The sequence below is a fragment of the Acomys russatus genome, chromosome 3 (assembly GCF_903995435.1).
Source record: "Acomys russatus chromosome 3, mAcoRus1.1, whole genome shotgun sequence".
Classification (NCBI taxonomy): domain Eukaryota; kingdom Metazoa; phylum Chordata; class Mammalia; order Rodentia; family Muridae; genus Acomys; species Acomys russatus.
Genome location: NC_067139.1, coordinates 70,609,501 through 70,629,915, shown reverse-complemented (window position 1 = coordinate 70,629,915; position 20,415 = coordinate 70,609,501). Strand labels below are relative to the sequence as shown.

Here is a 20,415-nt window from a genome sequence, read left to right as displayed (position 1 = left end):
CAAGAGAGGCTTCGCGCACGCTGCTTTGAGCCCTACCTCTGCACCGCCACCTAGCGCCTCCTGCATGAAAATTCCTTAGGCCATGCTGATCAAAAAATGTCTTTGCCTTTGGGTTTCTCAGAAAACAAAACAAAACAAAACAAAAATCAAGTTAAAAAAAAATAAGAAAGAGCAGCGAAGTACTGCACTTTCCAAGGCCAAAGTTACATCAACTGGGGGGAAAATTAAAATCAATACTTTGTGGACAAAGAGCATCTAATTGTTTAAGAGACATTAAAAGCCAAAATCCACCCGTCAAAGGAACAGAAGAGGACCTTGTGGGCAATCAAAAGAAGAAATAAGTATCTGAAGATAACAGTTGCACTCCAGTCTATAAAGTTATTTGAGGGGAAAATGTAATAAAGACAAGCGCAGGGTGTGTGTGTGTGTGTGTGTGTGTGTGTGTTTTGTTTCCTGAGAAAGGATCTCACTATATAGTGCCTGCTGGTCTCGAACTTGTCATCCTCTGCCTCCATATTCTCAGCGCTTAGTTTACATTCCACCATGTCTGGAATATATAGGACTCATTTTTAATTGTATGTTTTATAAGCAGATGCAGCAAGAAATCAGCGAACCCTGCTGCTCTCTATGGAGCCTCTGTGTGTATGTTGTGGGGGAAGGTTTCTCTCTGTAGCCATGGCTGTCCTGGAACTCGCTCTGTAGATCCCTCTGCCCCCTGGCTGTCCTGAAACTCGCTATGTAGATAAGGCTGCCCGTGAACGCAGAGATCCGTTTGCCTCAGTCTCCTGGCCCCACTTAATCCCAGGACTCTTGAGTTAGAGGTTATCCTGCGATAGTTCCAGAGCAGCCAGTTACATCGTGAGATTCTGTCTCAGAAAACAACAATTCTCCCCAGGGAAAATCAGTAACTCGGAGAGGAACAGAGGTTGTGTAACCATACAGCAGTTTGAGCTAATCCACCTTCTAGTTGACTAGTCCACACCTCCGGGGGGAGTGGCTAAGTGCCAGCTAGGCGTGGCTTTAGGCACTTTCAGTCAGGCATTGATGTGGTCTGCCCCAAGACTTTGGCCACGCCCCCGCGCCGGGGTCCTTCCGTGCGTGTTGATATGATTGGTCGGCAGAGCTCGGTCCTCTTTTCCGCCTCTGCGGCTCAGGCACCGTAGCCATCATGGTGAGTCTCCCCGGTCTCTCGGCGCTATCCGTCGGGAATCCGCGCCATCCCTGCTCGCTGAGGCCCGCCACTGGAGCCGCAGCTCCGGCCTGCTTCACGGAGGCCAGTCGCCCGTAGCAGCCGGGTCACGGCTGTCCGGCTGGCGGTGCCCAACACGCCGGGCTTCGGGCTGGGAGCCATGGAAGCTCCTGCTGGGCTTGTGGGGCATGGGTGAGGCTGGCCGGCCGAGGTGAGGAAGGCGCCTCCGGCTCCTGGGCCTATGGAACCTTCGAGTAAGCCAGCAAACTGAATGGCCGAGTTGAATTTGGGTGTGTTTGGGAACATTAAAATGCTTGTAAGGAAGATCAGTCACCCAGAGGTGCCTTTGCCTTTTCTCCTCAGCAGCATTGTACTGTGCTCAGCGCCACTTGCAGGCTGATTTTCTTTCTTTCTTTCTTTCTTTTTTTGGTTGTTCGAGACAGGGTCTCTCTGTATCCTTGGCTATCCTGTACTCACTTTGTAGACCAGGCTGGCCTCGAACTCAGAGATCCGCCTGCCTCTGCCTCCCGAGTGCTGGGATTAAAGGCGTGCGCCATCATGCCCGGCTCTGATTTTCTTTTTTAACTCAAGGGTTTGGTAGTATCGAGGCGACCTGACCCAGGCTCAAGTCGAGACCGAAAAGCTAGTATTTGCAAGCTTAGCTTGTAATTCAACTTGGTCTTTGGTAGGATTGTGGGCTGGTTATAAGCTCACTGAATGCCAGCTAGCGTGGCACTTCGTACTCTACAGAGGGAAAAAGTTGGCAAAGTCACGTCTGGGTTGTCACCGGGATTCGAAGATGCTGTTGTGGGGACCGCTGAGTTCGCCGCCACCACTGGAGGCTCCTCAGTTGGAGCAACTAGGGGATGGTCTGGGGGCGGGGAGGGGGTTGGTGGATGCTAAGAGACCAGTAGTTCTGAGGTTAAAACCAAGTGACAATTTAAAAGTGAAGTTCTGATGACAGATGGGAGACCAGGAGTGCGGGCCTTATGGTTGGTTTATGAGGTGGCTGATGTTGCCCCCTGCTTTTTGGACTTTTTTTTTCTCTACAGCTCCAACTCCTGTGCCTCCTGTAGTAGGCCGCATTGCTAGTAATTGCTGAATTAATATAGCAACGGTGAGGAAAGGTTAGCCAACGTCATCTTACTATCTTTATCTTCTGTGTTAATCCGCAGAACGACACAGTCACGATCCGGACCAGGAAGTTCATGACAAACCGTCTGCTTCAGAGGAAACAGATGGTAAAAGGGTGGGCGCCCCAAAGTTTGGTTTGTTGCGTGCCTTCCTTTGATGTGTAGTTAATTGACAGGTACTAAACTTCATACCTCTTTTTTAGGTCATCGATGTCCTTCACCCTGGGAAGGCAACAGTACCAAAGACAGAAATTCGGGAAAAGCTGGCCAAAATGTACAAAACCACACCAGATGTCATCTTTGTATTTGGATTCAGAACCCACTTTGGCGGTGGGAAGACGACAGGCTTCGGCATGATCTATGATTCTCTAGATTACGCCAAGAAGAATGAGCCTAAGCACAGACTCGCGAGAGTAGGTATCTTCTGTGTGGGCAACAGCTGTTGAAGGTTTGTTGTCTGGGTGCTTTTGCCTGTAATTCCAACCTGGGCTGAGGCGGGAAGGCAAGTTAGGAGACTATTGTTTTACAGAGTAGATAGGATGAGCAACCAAGCAGTTTGCGGAGGACCAACAAATGTAGTGGGAATTTTAAAAGGGTTCGCTGAGGGTTGCTGGATGAATGCACGGGGTTCCTGGTCGTTTAATGGGATTTGGTCTAGTGTCTGGATGCTTTTCCAGTCCTGTGCTTAATTACCTCCTGCCCACTAGCCCATCTCTGTGTAGTTACCTGCCCTGAGCTGGAACTCAGCAGCAGTCTTCTCGCTTCCTAAGTGTTGGGTACACTGCCCTGACTGGCTTGTTCTGTTTGAGGCCTGCTGCCCTATGGGCTTAGAAAAGTTGGTGGTTATTTAATAGGCAAGCAGCGGTGCACAGACTGTACCTTTATAAAATTTAGGACTGAGTTCCATTTAGTCCAAAAGCTGGTAACTTGATACTTTGTTGCTGAGCAGGGTGGGCCTGGCTGGTTTCTCTGTTAGAGGTATATGCCACTGCTCCTGGCTGGATAGACTTTTTAAATGGTGCTCTGGGTTGCCGAAGCATTGGCTGAGACCCTTGTGGAGGTTAGTGGATTGGGATCTTCATAGTGGGAGGGGCAGGCCTCTTAGCTCACTAGAGAAGATGCACACCTGTAATCCCAGCATCGGGAGGCAGAGGCAGGTAGATCTCTTGAGTTAAAGGCTGCACAGATAAACCCTGTCTCACAAAACCAAGAAAAAAAGAAGGAATTGAGAGGCAAGCTAGTATCATGGCAGCTGAGTTGTGTTGGTTTGTTTCAAAGTTCTGATGACCTCAGCTTCCCCATCAGGGTGGTGAGAGGAATGAGCTCACTGGAGATACTCTTCTCTTGTAGCACGGCCTTTATGAGAAGAAAAAGACCTCCCGGAAACAGCGAAAGGAACGCAAGAACAGAATGAAGAAGGTCAGGGGGACTGCAAAGGCCAACGTTGGTGCTGGCAAAAAGGTACGGCTCGCGGGTACCGAAAGAAACATTACTGATTGTGAGCTTAGTATTTATTGTCTGAAGAGAGGTTTTCTTTCCTAAATAATCTTTCTTGGTGTTTTTTCTTTTCCCTCTTCTGGATTGCAGAAGGTAACGTTTTGAGCAGCTCAGTAGTGTAGTCTATCGTAGAGTAGATTGGCTCACCTCTTCTGCTCATAGACTAGAACACACCAACACAGGGCCACATTGATTCAGCCATTTAGCAGGTGCTGTCAAGCCCAGATCGTTCTAGGAATTACCTTCTCATGCTAATTGGCACAGACCCCGCAAGGGGAAGTAGATCCTGTTCCCTGGGATTTAGCTTACATTTTTAACATGGATGCTGGTTTTTGAAGCAGCTGGATCAGTGTGGCCTGTGCTTTCCCAATGTTGAGCTGCTCTCTCCAGTTAGCTGAGGTCACAGTGATGTGAGTGGTAGCTCTGTACCAGCTTTGCTCGATAATCATGAATAGTTGAAGAGAATTACGGTGTTGGGTTGCTGAATAATCAAGTGTTCTGTGAATTTTTTCCCCTCTTCCACTGTCTTGGATTTCTTGTTCAGCAGAAATGAAATCTCTAGCAGGTACTGAGATTGGGCACGGTGTGGGGTGTGCCACCTTCACTGAGCTGGCTCTAATGCTTTGCATGTTGGCTTTTGGACAACAGTTTTCATCATATGGCTATTAAAATGCCAGTGCCCTGTTTTAAGTAGTTTCTTAACTACCAGAAGGAAAGGCTTACATTTATTTTAGAGACTCAAAAATGCATGTTACATGTGGGGGCGGGGGAGGCTCACTAAAGGAAGGTAGGTGCCTTGTGTCCTTTAACTTGTAGTTTGAGAGTGATCAGGAGCTTCAGTAACCCATCCTCAGGTGCTACAAGACACACAAATTGTCTTGGGAGGCGCATCTGCTTGCTCTTAGCATTTTCATTCTTAACTAGTCCCCTGTTCTTAATCACATGCATTTTAATTGCAGTGGATGTGCAGTAGATTGAGAAATGTGTCTGCTACCCCCTGGTACCTATGCACCATGTGAGAACATAAAGTGACTGTCAACACAGTGGAACCAAAGAGCACTGCCCATAGACACTGCATAGGTGTTGGAAATTTGTCCTTTGAGTCAGACCTGAAGGCTATTTGACACTGGTTCTTTGCCAGCTTCAGTCCCTCTGGGAGGTGTTCTGTGGGCCTGTACTGCCCCATCCTGTTGTCTTACTAGCACCATCTTGAAAAGCCAACTTAAAAGTGGGTTTAAAATAGTAATGTCCTCCCAACTGTTTTGGCTTGCTTTTGGAACCTGGTGTTTCTTTGTATTTAGTGGAGCTTACACTGAGGCATTGGTAGTCACATATTTACAAAGTAATTGCCAGCTGAATTTTTGTTATTTGTATATCTTATATCCATGATTAGTATATTTAAAATACTAAATGGAACAGATTTCGAAAGGCTTGCCTAATCATTTGTCTCTCCCTCCCATTGGAGTCTAAAGATTCCCAAGTCTGGGTCCTCTGTTTGGCAGTAGGCTAGCCAGAGCCAAAGGGCCTAGCCTCCGGAATCTGTCCTCCAACCGTGGCTAGTAGTTAGTAGTGACAATGTGGGCTTGGCACCACTCTGGCATTGATGTGGTTTTGTGCCACCTTGTTAACATTGGAGCTGTGGTGATCAGGTACTTTCAGGATTGGGTGGTGTGCAAAGAGTGTCCCATGTACAACCACAGAGAAGTCACCTGAGGTGTCGGATTGCATGTACTTCAGTACAGATAATTTGGTGTTTGAAAAGGACTACTAATGGACTGTCTGTTTTCCTCCTTCCCATTCCCCCATTCCTGCCACTGATTCAGTGAGTGGAGATTGGACACAGGTATAATTCAAGCTATTATGTAGATGAGTAGACTCCTTATTACTGTCATAGTTTGAGCAAGTGTGTGAACATTTATTTGCAAGTTTGTAACAGTACTAACAGCAGCTGTCTAAAATTCAGAGACGTTGACTTGTTTTGTTTCGTTTCTAACGTGAATGTTAATTTCTGGACGTTTGCATCATTTTCTTTGTTTTAGGTTATTAATATGTGTTCTGCATGAGTTATTTTTAGAGTTTGTCTTTGAACTTTTAAAAAAGCCTTTTGAAAGTTGTTACTGACTGAATTTCTTTTTCTTATTTCCCAGCCAAAGGACTAGATCTGCGGTGACTTGATCAGCTGTGATGTGCACATTTTTAAGAGGACAAATAAACTAAAAAGCTTATGGATGTCTGGGGCCTGCTATTTATTGGGTATTAGGTGGTTGAGTCCACTGCGCTTTAGGTGAAAGCCTGGTGGAGGGCTGGGGGCAGAGGGTGGGGAGTGTAGAACAACTACAAGGACCAGCATGGTGTGGGCCATGTTAGTATTTGCCTTGGCTGGTCTGAAATTCCTTGTGTAGGCCAGGGTGGCCTGAACAGAGATCTGCCTTCCGAGGTCCTGAGGTTAAAGGCCCAGGCCATGGATTCTAGGTCTCACGTTTTTTCTCCATAAAGGTTACATTTATATCAATTGGTATGCATCTGTGTAGTGAACACTTGATGGAAAACGAAAGACATCTTGGGGCTGGAAAGATGCTTCTGTGCTTTGCAGAGGACAGAGTTTCAAATTTTCAGTGCATTATGTATGGCTCAGTCATTTGTAGCTCTAGTTCCAGGGGTCTGGTGCCCTCTTCTGGCCTCTGCAGGCATATCAGTTTGACTATTCTATGCTCATTTGGTGTTTTTGCCTTGGTGTGTGTGGTATTGGATGGGTCTCCTGGAACTGGAATTATAGCTATGAGGTGCCATGTGGGTGCTGGGAAACCTTGAAAAAATGAACATCTAAAAGCCTGGTAAGTAGTTCAGCCTGGTCAAATTTGGACAGCATTGGGAAGCATGGAAGAGCATCAACTTGGGGAGCAAAGATGTGACTGCAGTAGCTGCAGACTTGGGTGCCAAGCCTTGCCAGGATAAAACGCCCATGGGCTGAGCAGGTTATCAGTGGCTGCAGGGTTGTGTGGAGTAAGATGAAAGTGCCCAAGGTAACTAAGCAAAGGCTGGAATAGAGCCCAGCAGTGGTGGTATGTTCCCTTTACCCTAGTGGCAGGTGGATCTCTGGTCTAGAGAGTGAACTCCAGGACAGCCAGAGCTACAGAGAAACCCTGCCTTAAGAAAAAAGTCTGGAACAGTGTTTATTGTTGAGCTAGAGGATGGAAGTGGAGGAGCAACTTATAGGTAGAGGATTGGCTGACGCTAGGCAGGTTGGTCCAGAGGTAGGTGGCAGTGTAGAGCCTGGGGAGCAGGAAGGTACAATGCAGATCTTACCTCAGCCTGAGTGTTAGGATTAAAGCATCACTGCCTAGCCAGACTGGTTTTAAAAATCAGCTGTCAAGCTGATAACTAGCTAGCTGGAGCAAGTGGGAAGGGTGGCAAGGATTGCAGGATGTTGCATGGACCTTTGGCTAACATGGGCAGGGTCAGCTGTACAGGCATGCTGCATGCCCTCCCAAAGGTGGGCCAGGTTTTCCAGAGAAACAACCAGTTTAAACAGGCTGCTTGTGCTTTCCTAGCAGAAGCCAGTGTGGCCTACCTTCCTGTCTGATGGCTGTAGGCACCCTGGGTGAGCATTTTCTGGCAGCACCCTCATCAGCTTGTCCTCTATAGTCTGTCCCATTTGCTACTTTCGATGCCTTTGGGTGTTGATTAATGTCAGACTGAGGACTTTGAAGGGCACCTGTTCTGCCACTCATAAATTATTTTGAGGCTCAGGATGACAAAATGGAGGCTGAAGAAGGGCCTGAGCAACTGACAGGAAGTGAGGATTGGAGGAAACTAGGTTGTCTGCATTTGTGCTGTTGAACTAGATTGACACTGCTCTGCAGGCTTCGGGTAAGCCTGCAGAAGAGTGTAAAGTTGATTTTGCTAAAGAAATCAAGAGTACAGCCCTCCAGCTTGGCACTAACTGAAAACTAAGGAGGACAGGACTCATTGTGTCTACTTGAGTGATGCATGAGCTTCCCTCCACCTAGGAACCATCATGGGGGGAGAGGAAGGATGGAGATGGCTCTGCAAGTGTGTCTCCATTGTTGGGGTGCTGCTTTTGGTTTGCTCCAGCACCCTCGCTTTTGTAGCTATGTAACAACCAGGCAGCTTTCAATCATCCTTCACTGCTTCCCTTCCTTGGAATACTTGATTTGCCCTGAAGAGAGCATCCTACACCAAACTCTGATGGAGCTGAGGCGGGTAGGTATCATGAGCCATCCATTATGTGGACAGTGATCTGCAATTAACCTCAAAAGGAAGGTGTCTTCCAGGCTGGAGAGAGTGTAGACAATTAGTAGCTCTTGGCTACCAAATGTGTGTGTGTGGAGGGTGGAATTAGCAAGCAGTCATGTGACCCCATAAGTAGCTGATCACTTTGCCATTTACCAAGTTACTGTGTACCACCAGTCCCTGATCTGGGCCCTGGGGAGGAAAGATAAGCCAATAGGATCTTGTGGAGTCCAAAGTTATGAGAGTTTGAACATGCTGGGAGCAGAGGCCAACTTCCAGCCCTGAGGAGGCCTTCCTAGGCAGCTGTGTTGGGATGAGGCTCCATGCCAAGCCTTGGGTGATCCTTGCTTAATGACCAAAGACCTAGGAAGGGGTTTTGGAATCTAGAAGCCCCCAGTTCAAACCTTAGCTCTACTTCTTGTTGTGAGAACTCACATTCTTTAAAATACTGCTCTAGTCTTAGTTTCCCCTTCAATCAAAAGGAAAAGCATTGCCTCTTTCAAGATCTTGGAGGTCATGCACAGAACCTGGCCCGTGCAACTTGAGCACAACCCTATGGCAGGCGGATCGCTGTGAGTTCGAGGCCAGCCTGGTCTACAAAGTGAGTCCAGGATGGCCAAGGCTACACAGAGAAACCCTGTCTCAAAAAACCAAAAAAAAAAAAAAAAGGATCTTGTGGAGTGGCTAGCGGTGCTTGGTTCGAACATAATGGCGGGCCACAGCCAGAACTGGTGTAAGAAGTTGGGTCCTAGAAGGTTTCTAGGGAGGTAACATCAGAGCAAGTGACATGATCTGGTTTGAATGCACGAGAGCTGAGTCTCACTTGAGGCCATGGAAGATGGGACTGCGCAGGTGCACCAGGGGGCGGCCACTCTGCAGTGGGGGCAGGGCAAAGAGGTGAGATGGAAGTCCCCTAGTGGCTCCAGACAGAGTTGCCCTTTACTCTTGCCGTTCTTAGAGGGGAAATTCCATTCCAAACAGACCTCAGGTCGGCTAAGAAGACAGCTTGACTCTGGGTTATCATTGTTGATGAGGGCAAGCGCTCCTGAGTCTGGAAATTACACAGCTATTCACTTGCCCTTCAGACTTTCCCCCTATGCCAGACAGACAGAGGCCCTGTCTCTCCGCGTCTTCAGGCTGGAAGTGAGTTAGGGTACAACTCTAACTGCTTCTAGTGAAAGGGGCTTGGAGAGGTCAGCAGGGAGCAATCCAAGGAAGCCCTTGCGTGCCAGGCTGAGGACTTTTCTCGTCCCATATTTTGGTTGGGTAAAAGAAAATGTGGAGAATTAGAGTTGAACAGTAGATTAAGTGTCCTTGTCACATGCTGAGTTTCCCCACACAAAATACTTGAACCATTTGACTGCTCATCAGGCATGGTGGAAAGATTAGGATGGCAGGAGAGGGCAGACGAGCTAGTGTCTGAGTGGTGTAGTGGGAAAGGGATCCAGGTCAGGAACCCAGACTGGCCCTGCTCCTCAGCCTCCAGGCAGAAGGAGTGCTTACTACCATCTGAGCTGCCAACCCCTCCCCTCTGTATCAGGTACAAGGGCTGGCTTGAGTCTCCTGGGTTTGTTAAAAGTAGTCAGCTGGGTCAGGCATAGTGGTGCACATCTGTAATCCCAGCAATCCGAGAGGCAGAGACAGGTGGAGCTCTGTGAGTTCAAAGCCAGTTTGGTCTACAAATGGAGTCCAGGATAGCCAAGGCTATACAGAGAAACCATGTCTCGAAAAACAAAAACAAAAAATAAAGTACCCAGCTGTTCACCCCAGTGTTCACTTTGTAGCTTGGGGGCTGGGGAGGGGGGCGGGGCCACTCATCTGAAAATTTAACAGCTTTGAGGTTTCGCTGAAAGTTCATAAAGGTCCATTGTTGTGACTATCATGTGACAGACCCCGTCCAAAAGAAGGTTGCAAATGAATGATAGCACTACGACTATTGCTAATACAAACTACGAGCACAGAGCTAGGGAGATGGCTCAGTGGGTAAGTGCTTGCTGTGCAAACCTGCGGCCCTGGCTCAGAGCCTAGAACCTACATAAAAAGCTGGCCTGAGAGCCAAGCATGGGGAGGCAGAGGCAGGGGGATCGCTGTGAGTTCCAGGCCAGCCTGGTCTACAAAGTGAGTACAGGACAGCCAAGGCTACACAGAGAAACCCTGTCTTGGGGGAAAAAAAAAGGGTGTGTGTGGTTGAAGTGGGTGCCTGTAAGGCTAGTGCCAGGGAAGCCACGACAGATTCCTGGGGGGGGGGGGGGGGCTTGTTAGCCTAGCCTAAAAGAAGAGGTCTAGATTTAACAAGAGACCCTGTCTCAAAAAGTAAGGTGGAAATTAAAAGAGGAGATCTGAGGTCTACCTCTGGCCTCCACATGTACATGCAGAGGTGAGCACATGGACTCGTGTACATGTACATGTGATACACACACACACACACACACACACACACACACACACACTGAGAATATACTGTGAGCAGAGTCCAGGAGAGAGGCACTATTTCCCCTATTTTACAGATGAGCTTGAGGTCTACAGGTTGCACAATCTGATGAGCCTGGGGAGCAGCTATGGAAAGTCTGAGTGCATTCACTCTAAGCTCAGCACCACCTGAGAACTTGTTAGAATTGCAAATTTCAGAGCCCTACCCAGCCAACTCTTCCGGAATGAGGGAGCGGGGCACAGTAACCTGAATTTTAACAAGCCTGGCAAGAGCATCTGGTGTGGAGTAAAGTTACAGATACTGGAGAATTAGACAGTACGGAAGGACAGCTGTGGGATCTAGCAAAGAATGCTTTTGATAGCCCCAATCCTAAACCTTCCTCGGTGGAGTAAAGGTGGTCCCTCCGGCCGACCTCCACGAGGGGGCACTGTGGGCACAGGCTTGGAACCGGCCGCTTTGTTTGTCAAGGCTGCTGCTCTCGGGGAAGTCTGAAGAAAGCCTGCTGCCAGATTAACGAAGGGGTCAGCCTTTCTTCTTCCGGGAAGGTCTGCCGGGGTGGTAATCTTGTTTACAGGATTCAGCCCTCGTACGGAAACGGAACCTGGAGGGCTTGCTGCTGTTCACATGTGCATGGCGATGTCTACCCATCCGTGGGGCAAGGTCTCTGCAGATCGTCTGCAAACAGCATTCCCCTTTGTAGCTGCCCAGTCAGGCAGTTTAGTTTCTTTGGAGGGCAGAGCACTAGAGCCCCAAATCGCTGATTATGGCTCAGCCTTCAGCATGCTACAGTGCCATACTGCTGTCTTGTTTGAAACCTATCTCCAAGTCTTTGCTTTGTGATCTGGGCATTTTCCCCTCACCCCTGTTTTCTGGCTAGGTTCGGGGAATAGCTTTGATTAGGTGGCTCTCAGCAGCTCTTTCTCTCAGCATCTAAAATCCTGTCTGAGGGGAGAAAGGAGGACGCCAACAGAACACCTTTCTCTGTCTCCTAGTCCACCAACATTCGCAAGAACCACCGTTCAAACATGTCCTTTCCTCCTACAGTAGAAGCTTCTGAGATGTAGATCCTCTGCTCTCAAAAATAAGTCTAAATGCACAGATGTAAATAAATATATACAAATCCTGCCCCAGGTGGCTGAGGAGGAGCCCAGCTTGTGCTTTGAAAGACAGTGACGCAGGGGGGCTGCAAGAGCTCTGACATGACATCCATCTCCGGTGTCCATTTAAGTAAGCCTTTCCAGGGACTTGCAAGGCAGTAAGGTGGAACCTACCAAATTGGATTTTTTTTTTTTTCAGGTCCTTAGACACCCAGGATTTGCCTCTATATAGATTTCTATTCTGCGTTGTTTGGAAGAAGGAGAGATTTACATCATGGTCTCCTCTCGGCTGCGGCTGCACCGTGTATTTATTTCTTCAGAAAATGCACTGCCTCAGAGGAACTTCAGCGCTTCCCTCCTTCATACAGGGATTGGTGCCTTCTGTTTACAGTGGGTAGCCGCTCACCCAGTTGAGTTATGAGCTGGGCAGTGGGCCTCTGGCATTGTCTTCTGAGCCTGTAGAAATACCCAGCTCCAATGGAGATTCCAGCTTTCCACTGGTTCCCACCATGTCTGGCAATACGCAGAGAGTTTGCCCATCCTACCAACAAGACGGCTGAAGTACAAGCCTCCATAAGTTAAGAAAGATGGCTTTTCTGTCTGCTTCCCCCAAGGAGCAGAAGGAAGTTCTTTGGCTGATCTGGCACCCTCCACAGAGGTGCAGAGAGTGTCAGAGACTTGCTGAGGTCCTTGAATCTGTTAATGGTGAGGAGGGAACTGGGGTTCGGGCTGTTTCCCCTACAGTTCATGCCCCTCCTAACAGCATGTGCCATTTGAAGAAGCTCAGGTGCCTTTATACACACAGAGACATGGACACCCCCCCACCCCCCCCACACACACTTGCTGTGGTGCTGGGGATGGAGCAAGCAGGGAGGGAGAATGCTTTCCCTGAGCTACACCTCAGCCTCTTACTTGTTTGAGTTCATGAAGCTCTGTGGAAGCTTTTCCATGCTGTCCAGCTCATTGTCCTGTGTCATGCTACACACTAGCACAGAAGTGCCCCCCTGGGAGGCTGAGGCTTGACATGTTATCAGTGGACTGGGAGGAGGCCCTTGGCTGCAAGTAACTTTGATTCATCATAAAGAGCCTTGAATGGGCCTTGAATGGGCAGGACACTTAGCGTTTATGCACAGGCCTTGGTGGACACAGCAGTCCCCTAGTGTCAGCAATGGCCCAGATAGTTTCTCAGCTTTTCTATCTTATGAAGGTGCTGTTCTGTGGGGCGTTCTAATTACAGGTGGGCTACGAATGAGACAAGGAAGTGTTCAGCATAAGAGGTCTGAGGAAATCTTCAGTCTGGCTGTCTCAGTGAAGGCTCAGTCTCCCACAACCCTAGCGAGTCTGGGAGAGGCCACACCTTCTCACATAGGCCAGTGGAGCCTAAACCATCAGTAGAGAATGGCTTGGTGACCAGTACCAGTTTTTGCTGTGGCAGGAGGAAAACAGTGGGTGCTTTTTAGGGTTCCTTTGACCAGAGGCCTCTGGAGCACAAGGGGAATTTTGTAGAAAACTGGCTGGTCCCAGGCACAGTGGTACATGCCTGTAATCCCAGCACTTGGGGAGGCAGAGGCAGGAGGATCTCTGTGAGTTCAAGGACAGACTGGTCTACAAATTGAGTCCAGGATAGCCAAGGCTATGCAGAGAAACACTGTCTTGAAAAGAAAAGAAAAGAAAAGAAAAGAAAAGAAAAGAAAAGAGCCAGGCGGTAAAAGAAAGAAAAGCTAGCAGGTATTTAGGAGAGTCCAAAAGTAGGCAGTGCGGGAGGCTTCTCTGGGATGGGATTAGTGCAAGAAAATCATTCCAGAACTGAGCAAGCTTTATGCTCCAATTTCTCTACATCTTCTCCAACACTTGATAGAAGCTGTAGTATTGATTTTAGCTGCCAAACAGGGTGTAGAGGGGTAAGCTAATCATGGTTTCAGTGTTCTTGAGGCAGAGTCTTATGATGCTACCCAGGCTGCCCTCTAACTGAACTTCCAGGCCTCCTGCCTCTACTTCCTAAGTGCTGAGACTATCACCCTCTACCACCATGCCTAGTTTTATGTGATGCTGGAGAGAAAAACCCTGGCCCATTAGTGTGCTAGGTAAGCACTCTACCAAGTGAGCTACATCTCCAGCTCTGCTTTGTTTTGTTTTAAATAAGGTCTCATTGTATGATTCAAGTTCTCCTTAAACTCACCGAGTAGCTATGTTAGTTACTGTTCTATTACTATAAAAAGACACCATGACCAAGGCAACTCATAAAATAAATAAATAAATAAAAATTTAAAAAAAAAGCATTTAATTAGAGTTTGCTGACAGTTTTAGAGGTTAGTCCATGTTCATCATGGCGGGAAACAGTCATGGTGCAGGAGCAATAGCTGAGAGCATGAAATTCTGACCCAGAGGTAGCAGGCAGGAAGGGATAATGCGCCTGCTGTGGGCTTTGGAAACCTCAGAGCCAGCGACACATCTACCCAATCCTCCCCAAGCAATTACACTACCTGGGGACCAAATATTCAAAGCTATGAGCTCATAGAGCCATTCTTATTCATTCTTATTCAGATCCCTACAGTAGCCTCAACTGGCCATGGACTTGAGATCTTCCTGCCTTAACCTTTCTAGTGCTGGGATTACAGGTGTCTGCCACCACACTGGGTTTATACATTCCTTTTTTGTGAGCTAAAACCCTAGCAAGATGGGAACCCCTCACCCCCATCATTTGTTTGTCTGTCTGTTTGTTTTGAAACTGTCTTGCTAAGTTGACTGGGTTGATCTCAGGCTACTGCATAGCCCAGACTGGCCCCAAATTCTCAATCTCACTGCCTTAGCCTCCTGAGAGTTGTACACTGAACTCAATTAGTGTTTCCAGCTGAGGGAAGATCACACTAAATTTGAGGCATTACGACGCTGTCTGAGAGTCACTCATTTGGTCTGTTGGTGTGTCTCCTCCCACATCTCCGTCCCATGGCTGGAGTCCTCTATGCACTGTGATTCTCTGCTCTGAGAAGTCCCAGTTATTTAGATGTCATCCTGGGGATGTTTAGAGGTGTGACTATCTAGAGCCTCCGATGCCGGAGGGAGGCACCAAATCTAAACACAGATGATGTAGCGTTCCTGCTGTGACTTCGTGTAAGCTGAATGTCCAAATGCTGCCTGAGTAGACCATGGCCTCCTGGAGTGGGGGTGGGGCTCTGTGACTTTGCCATGTCTTAGGGGTTTTCCTGGGAGTTATGTGAGGTTTTGAAACCATGAGGTGGAGGTCAAGGTGGGCTTGCCTTCTGTGTGGTTGTGTGTGGCCTGTTAGGATGTGAGGGGCTGTTTTCTTGGAAAAGTGAAAGGGCAGTTGTCCTACTGGTCATGGCTGTCCTATGAGAAAAGCCTGAAATTAGTTCTGGGCATGGAAGGCATGGGTATGGCTGGACAATAGAAGGTTGTTTGCTTGTTTGTTTGTTTGTTTGTTTGTTTTTGAGAAGGGGTCTTAGGTGACCCAGGCTGGCCTAAAACTTGCTATCTAGTGCAGAAGGTCATCTTGAACTCTTTGAGGTTTATTTATTTATGTACGGGAGTGCTCTATTTGCATGTTTGCCTGCGTGACAGAAGAGGGCACCAGATCCCATTATAGATGGTTATGAGCTACCATGTGGTTGCTGGGAATTGAACTCGGAACCTCTGTAAGAACAGCCAGTGCTCTTAAGTGCTGAGCCATCTCTCCAGCCAAATCTTGAACTTCTGATCCTCGTACCTCAGCCCTCTGCACCCCGCCCCCCAAGTGCTGGGATTACAGATATGTGTTACAGTGCCCCAAGCCAGGGGTTTTGGGCATCGTAGGCAAATATTCTCCTAACTGAGTTACAGCCCCTAACCCAGGAGCAAGTTTCTGAAACTCAGGGGTAATGGGAGAAGATAGGAGCTTCTTGAGTACAGTGAACCTCTTATCCCCGCTGGGGGATAAGCAGAGTGGCTGCTTCAGTGACAGCGGGAGTCCCTTAGAGCCTCTCCCAGCCTTCCGTGAAGCGTAGAGTTGAGGTGGGGAGGCACTTAGGGTTTCTTTTAGCCCCCAAAGCCTGCACGTCATGGCTTCTGATTTTATAGGGACTTCCTGTCCATGCAGCTGAGATTGCTCCGAGCCCAGATTTGTCATGTCTCACTGATCCCGAGGGCTAAATTTGGAATTTAATAATAACACTCTGGATTTATGTAGCCTGTTTCCTTGGAGGCGCTTCATCTGTTATCCCATTAATCCTCATAACGTCCCTGGGCGGAAGGTGAGTGAGCAGAGAGATGGGAAGGGATCTCTCTCTGGCTTCTACACATCCTGAAGGTGAGAGAAGATGGCTGCCATGGGAGCAAGCTAGGGACCATAGCTTGACCTGCATCATTGTCCCCTGCCTTTGGGGATAGGAACAGGCTGCCTTAGGGTAAACTGAACATCTCTCAAGATGCTGTTCATGTCTCAGGCAATGTGTTGGTAGTTTAGGTCCCCAAAAGATTTTAAGACCTTCCCACTGTGCACAAGCTCCTAGGTATGCGCTATTATGGTAGGGGAGGGGGAATGTAAGACTACTGTAAGATGAGCTCTGAGCCTCAAGGTAGAACAGGAAAGTCTTTAGGTCAAACATACCAGAGGAGCCAGGCCACAGGCCTCAATATGGTTTCTGTGGAGAGAGAGGGGTCTTGCCATCTGGTGCTGAGACTTCCAGCACCAGGCATGCAGGTGACATCACTTTCTCCAGGATGGAACATGCCTTAGGACTCTCAGCCCATGACTGGAGGGCTTCTGGAAGCAGAGCTATGTTGGGGGATGGTGAGGTAGGCAGCCAGATTATTTCCAGAAGCAGTGGTAGATTCCTCTAGAAGGAACTACAGGAAGTGGCTGAGGAAGTTCAGCATAAATGGAAGGTAAGAAGGGCAGGCAGAAGAGAGTTAGAAGTATCAGTTCCTTTTCTCTTCACTGTGATTAAATATTTGGCAAAAGCAGCGTAAGGGAAGAAGCGTTTATTTTGGCTTATAGTTTGAGGGGATGCAGTCCATCATAGTGGCGAGGGTGAAAGGAATGGTCACATTGCCTCCAGTCAGGAAGCAGAGAGAGACAAATGCCGGTGCTCAGCCTATTTTTTTCCTTTTTATTGATCATGGGACCCCAGCCCATGGAATAGTCAGCCCAGATATTAGGGTGAGTCTTCTGAGTTTGATGAAGTCAATCTAGAAACATCCTCATAGATGTGCCCAGAAGTTTGATTCTTTGTGGTTTTTTTTTTTTTTTTCTTTTTTTGAGACGGGTTCTCTGTGTAGCGTTGGCCATCCTAGATGCACTTTGTAGACCAGGCCAGCTTGCAACTCACAGTGATCCACCTGCCTCTGCCTCCCAAGTGCTGGGATTAAAGGTGTACGCCACTATGCCTGGCCAGAAGTTTGATTATTAGGTGATTTGAGATACTGATGAGGTGACAATCCATATCAGCCATCTCAACAGCCTTGCTAGACAAACAGGGTGACTTTGGGGTTCACGTCTACTCCAGATCACACTGTCAGTACTTCCTCCACTCAGACTTGCAGGGCACCTGACTTCTGCAATCCTCCCAGGCTCTGTCACTTCAAGCCTGGGCATTTGGAATTCAGACTGGGGTGGATATTCGTTGCAGCCGGCAGGGCAGCGGGGAACCTCTTAGCTGAGCTTCAGAAATCCAGAACAGCAGACTGCAACCAGAGACAGCAGGCAGATGTTTTTTAAAAGTACCAGGTACTGCACAGCTCTTTCCATTGTCCCTCTGGAGGTGAAGGGTTTGGGAGCTGCTGACATGATACAGCTCTCTTCAGGAAGAGAGAGAAGCATATGTCCAAATCTGGAGCTACACAAGATATGCTGGGCCTAGAGAAGGTGCCAGCCAGAGGCTGGGGATGTGGGCGGGGCTGGCCTGCAGGCACTGTGCACATCTTTACAGGGTGGGCTGTCCATGGAGGGGTGGGCACGTGAGGCAGGGGTGTGAGCTGTCATGTGTGCATCATTTATAAAGGCCTTGGTCAGATGTGGATCCCCCAGGGTTCTGTCTTCATCTACTTCCTGCTCTGTGGATGGCAACTTGACCCTTCACCTGACTGCACTAAGAGACTCACTTCTCTGCAGCCCGAACCCTTCCTCTTATGTTCCACAGCTTGTTCATTGACCAGCCATTTGTCTCTTCTTCACTCAATTTTGGCCTAAGCCACTGGCACATCTTCTTACCCGTGTCATTTTCATGCAGCGTTACGGTGCTTCCAACACCTTGGTCCCTTCAGTTACCTTTTCTCTGACACAGGGTCCCATGTAGCTCACGCTGACCTTGAACTCCATTTACACCAGAGGATGGCCCTGAACTTTTTGTTATGGTTGTTGTTTTTTGTAGCCTGCTGGCCTGAACCTGCTATTAAACTCATAGAGATTTGCTTGCTGGTCCCTGCCTCTTCCTCCTGAGCACAGAGATTAAAAATTATGTTCTACCATGCCAGGTGGCTTTGAACTCTTAAATCCTCCTGCCTGTATCTCCTGAGTTCTGGGATTATAGGCAAGTGCCACCATACAGTGCTGGACATTGACTCCAGTACCTAGAACCTGTTAGACAAATGTTTTGCCAACTGAACTACACCACTAGCTGTCAACCCCCCACTCCCCACTAACTTTTGCGCTCAATGGAGTCCTAAGCCATGCTCCATCCTGGTGAAAGTGATGTCACCTGCATGCCATCAGGAAAACTAACTAGAAGTCTCAGCACCAGATGGCAAGACCTCTCTCTCTCCATAGAAACCATATTGAGGCCTGTGGCCTGACTCCTCTGGTACACAAATTTTAACACAAATTATACTATATTGTGGGGTGTGTGTGTGTGTGTGTGTGTGTGTACATTGAATGATTCTTATCTGTACCGTGTGTGTGCAGATACGGACAGAGGCCAGAAGAGGGCACCAGACCAGATCCTCTGGAACTGGAGTTACAGGTGGTCTTGAATCCACATGATGGGTACTACGAATGGAACCTGGGTCCTCTGCAAGAACAGCAAGCACTTTTAACTACTGAGCCATCTGTCTAACCCTGTGCATTGTCAGAAGGCAGGAGAGGAAAACATATGTACAAATAGCACAGGTAAACAGCTGGAGACAGACACACAGACAACTTGAGTACAAATAATAACAAAGCACCTTCTTGGGCAGATCATGGATAAAAATGATTAGCTGTGTACATGATGCCCAAAAGATGTGCTTTCATGTCACAGCTGTCACTTTTCTGTGACCAAGAGTGAGTATAACAGTCAGAGTTTTGGGGTATCAGGGTGAAAGAGTCCAGACACATGGCCCATCTCTACAAAGGGGTGGGCCTTGTCCCTGGATACTACCAGTATTGTCAAGGGAAGCACCTGACTGTATTAGTATTTGGACACCAGGCAGTGATAAGAGCTGGGGCAGAGCCCGACATAGCTTTGGCTTGAAAAGCCTTCAAGGTTCTTTCTGTCCAAGCTCTTGCTCCATATTAGTCTGGAGGATAGGGGCCAAGAAACACTCTATACAATTTCTTCCTAAAAGGCACCAGTGTAGGTTTGGCCATGGGAAAAATCTGTCACCCCACATTGTCATAGTAGTCAGTATCTTACAAAGGAACTGCCCCCTCCCCTCAGGATGAAGGTGACATTTGGAGCAGGGAAGGAGCTAGTTTTTCTTTGCCTTCTGTTTCCACTGTAGGCATGAGCAATCTGAGAGGGTCTCCCTTAGCCAGGACCACAGCTGCCTCTTCTGTCACAGGTCCCTGCACATACATGCTTAGATGTAGTGAGCTAGTACCTGAGGTAGCCATGTGCCTTGATGCCCCACCACACATGGGCTCCTTCATTTCTCTTTGCCTATCAGTGGGCGTGGCCTGTGCACTCCTTTCTCACATGTTTATAAATGTATAAACAAGGTGAGTATGGTGGCAGGCACCTATAAACTTAGCACTTAGGAGGCTGGGGCAGGAGGATCATGAGTTTGAAGCCATTGGGGGCAACGTTTCAAGATCATGTGTCAAAACAACAACGGAAACAGAAACAGAAACATGTATTTACAAAGAAAACCGTGTTTGCTCAAGGACATACAGCAATGTGCCCATCCATTCGAGACGAGAGCCCATAGATGCTTCTTTCTTTTAAAAACATTTTGTGGTTTTTGAGGTTGGAGTTCATGTAGCCCAGGCTGGCCTTGAATTTTTCAGGTTTTGAAATCCTGATCTTTCTGTTTCCACCTCTCAAGAGTTGAAATTATAGGAATGCATATACCTCCAAATCTGGGACAAATGCATAATCCCCCCCACGTGTGTGTGTGTGTGTGTGTGTGTGTGTGTGTGTGTGTGTGTGTGTGTGTACATATTCCTGGACTTGTGTAGATGCTATTTTGTAAACTCTAGTTTATTTGGGGTTCCTTATACCTCTACCTTTCTTCCAATCCCCCAACCCTAGGTAGAAGAGAAAGAAGGTTAGACGGAAAAGGGAATGTAGGTCTCTTAGCTACTCCCTGCTGGTTAGGGTGGTTGGGTTCCTTGGGAAAATCCCAAACTCAGTCGTCAGGATATCTAGCCGTCTAGCAACAGCAAAGAGTAAATGCAGAAGCAGGAAGAACTAGCAGCCTTCTTCCTCCTCCATCCATCTCCTTGAAGTCCTCATTTTTTCCTCTGGGCTCTTGATTCTTGTTTCTTGTATCTATACCTTCTCCAAGTCCTCAGAAGTCAACTAACTGCAGCTGACAAAGACCACGCCCCTCTCTGAGTCCCATGAGTACCATAATTGTATCAGCTGTGGATAAACTAAGGAAGTCCCATATCCCACACTTGAA

The 20,415-nt window shown here is 48.0% G+C and overlaps 1 protein-coding gene across 4 annotated transcripts; it reads left to right on the top strand.

The window, feature by feature from the left end:
* The first annotated feature begins 1,071 nt into the window (after nucleotides 1-1,071).
* Nucleotides 1,072-6,044, top strand: Rps24 (ribosomal protein S24). 4 transcript variants are annotated; one of them, XM_051142499.1, is made up of 7 exons: nucleotides 1,072-1,171; nucleotides 2,365-2,430; nucleotides 2,526-2,735; nucleotides 3,673-3,783; nucleotides 4,367-4,384; nucleotides 5,643-5,662; nucleotides 5,967-6,044. In XM_051142499.1, exons 1-5 carry the CDS (start codon nucleotides 1,169-1,171, stop codon nucleotides 4,370-4,372), a joined length of 396 nt encoding a protein of 131 aa, XP_050998456.1. In that variant the 5' UTR covers nucleotides 1,072-1,168; the 3' UTR covers nucleotides 4,373-4,384; nucleotides 5,643-5,662; nucleotides 5,967-6,044. The 4 variants fall into 4 exon arrangements, with proteins under 4 accessions (XP_050998456.1, XP_050998449.1, XP_050998439.1 ...); XM_051142492.1 differs by having other exon boundaries at nucleotides 4,364-4,384; XM_051142509.1 differs by lacking the exon at nucleotides 4,367-4,384 and having other exon boundaries at nucleotides 1,073-1,171.
* Nucleotides 6,045-20,415: the final 14,371 nt, after the last annotated feature.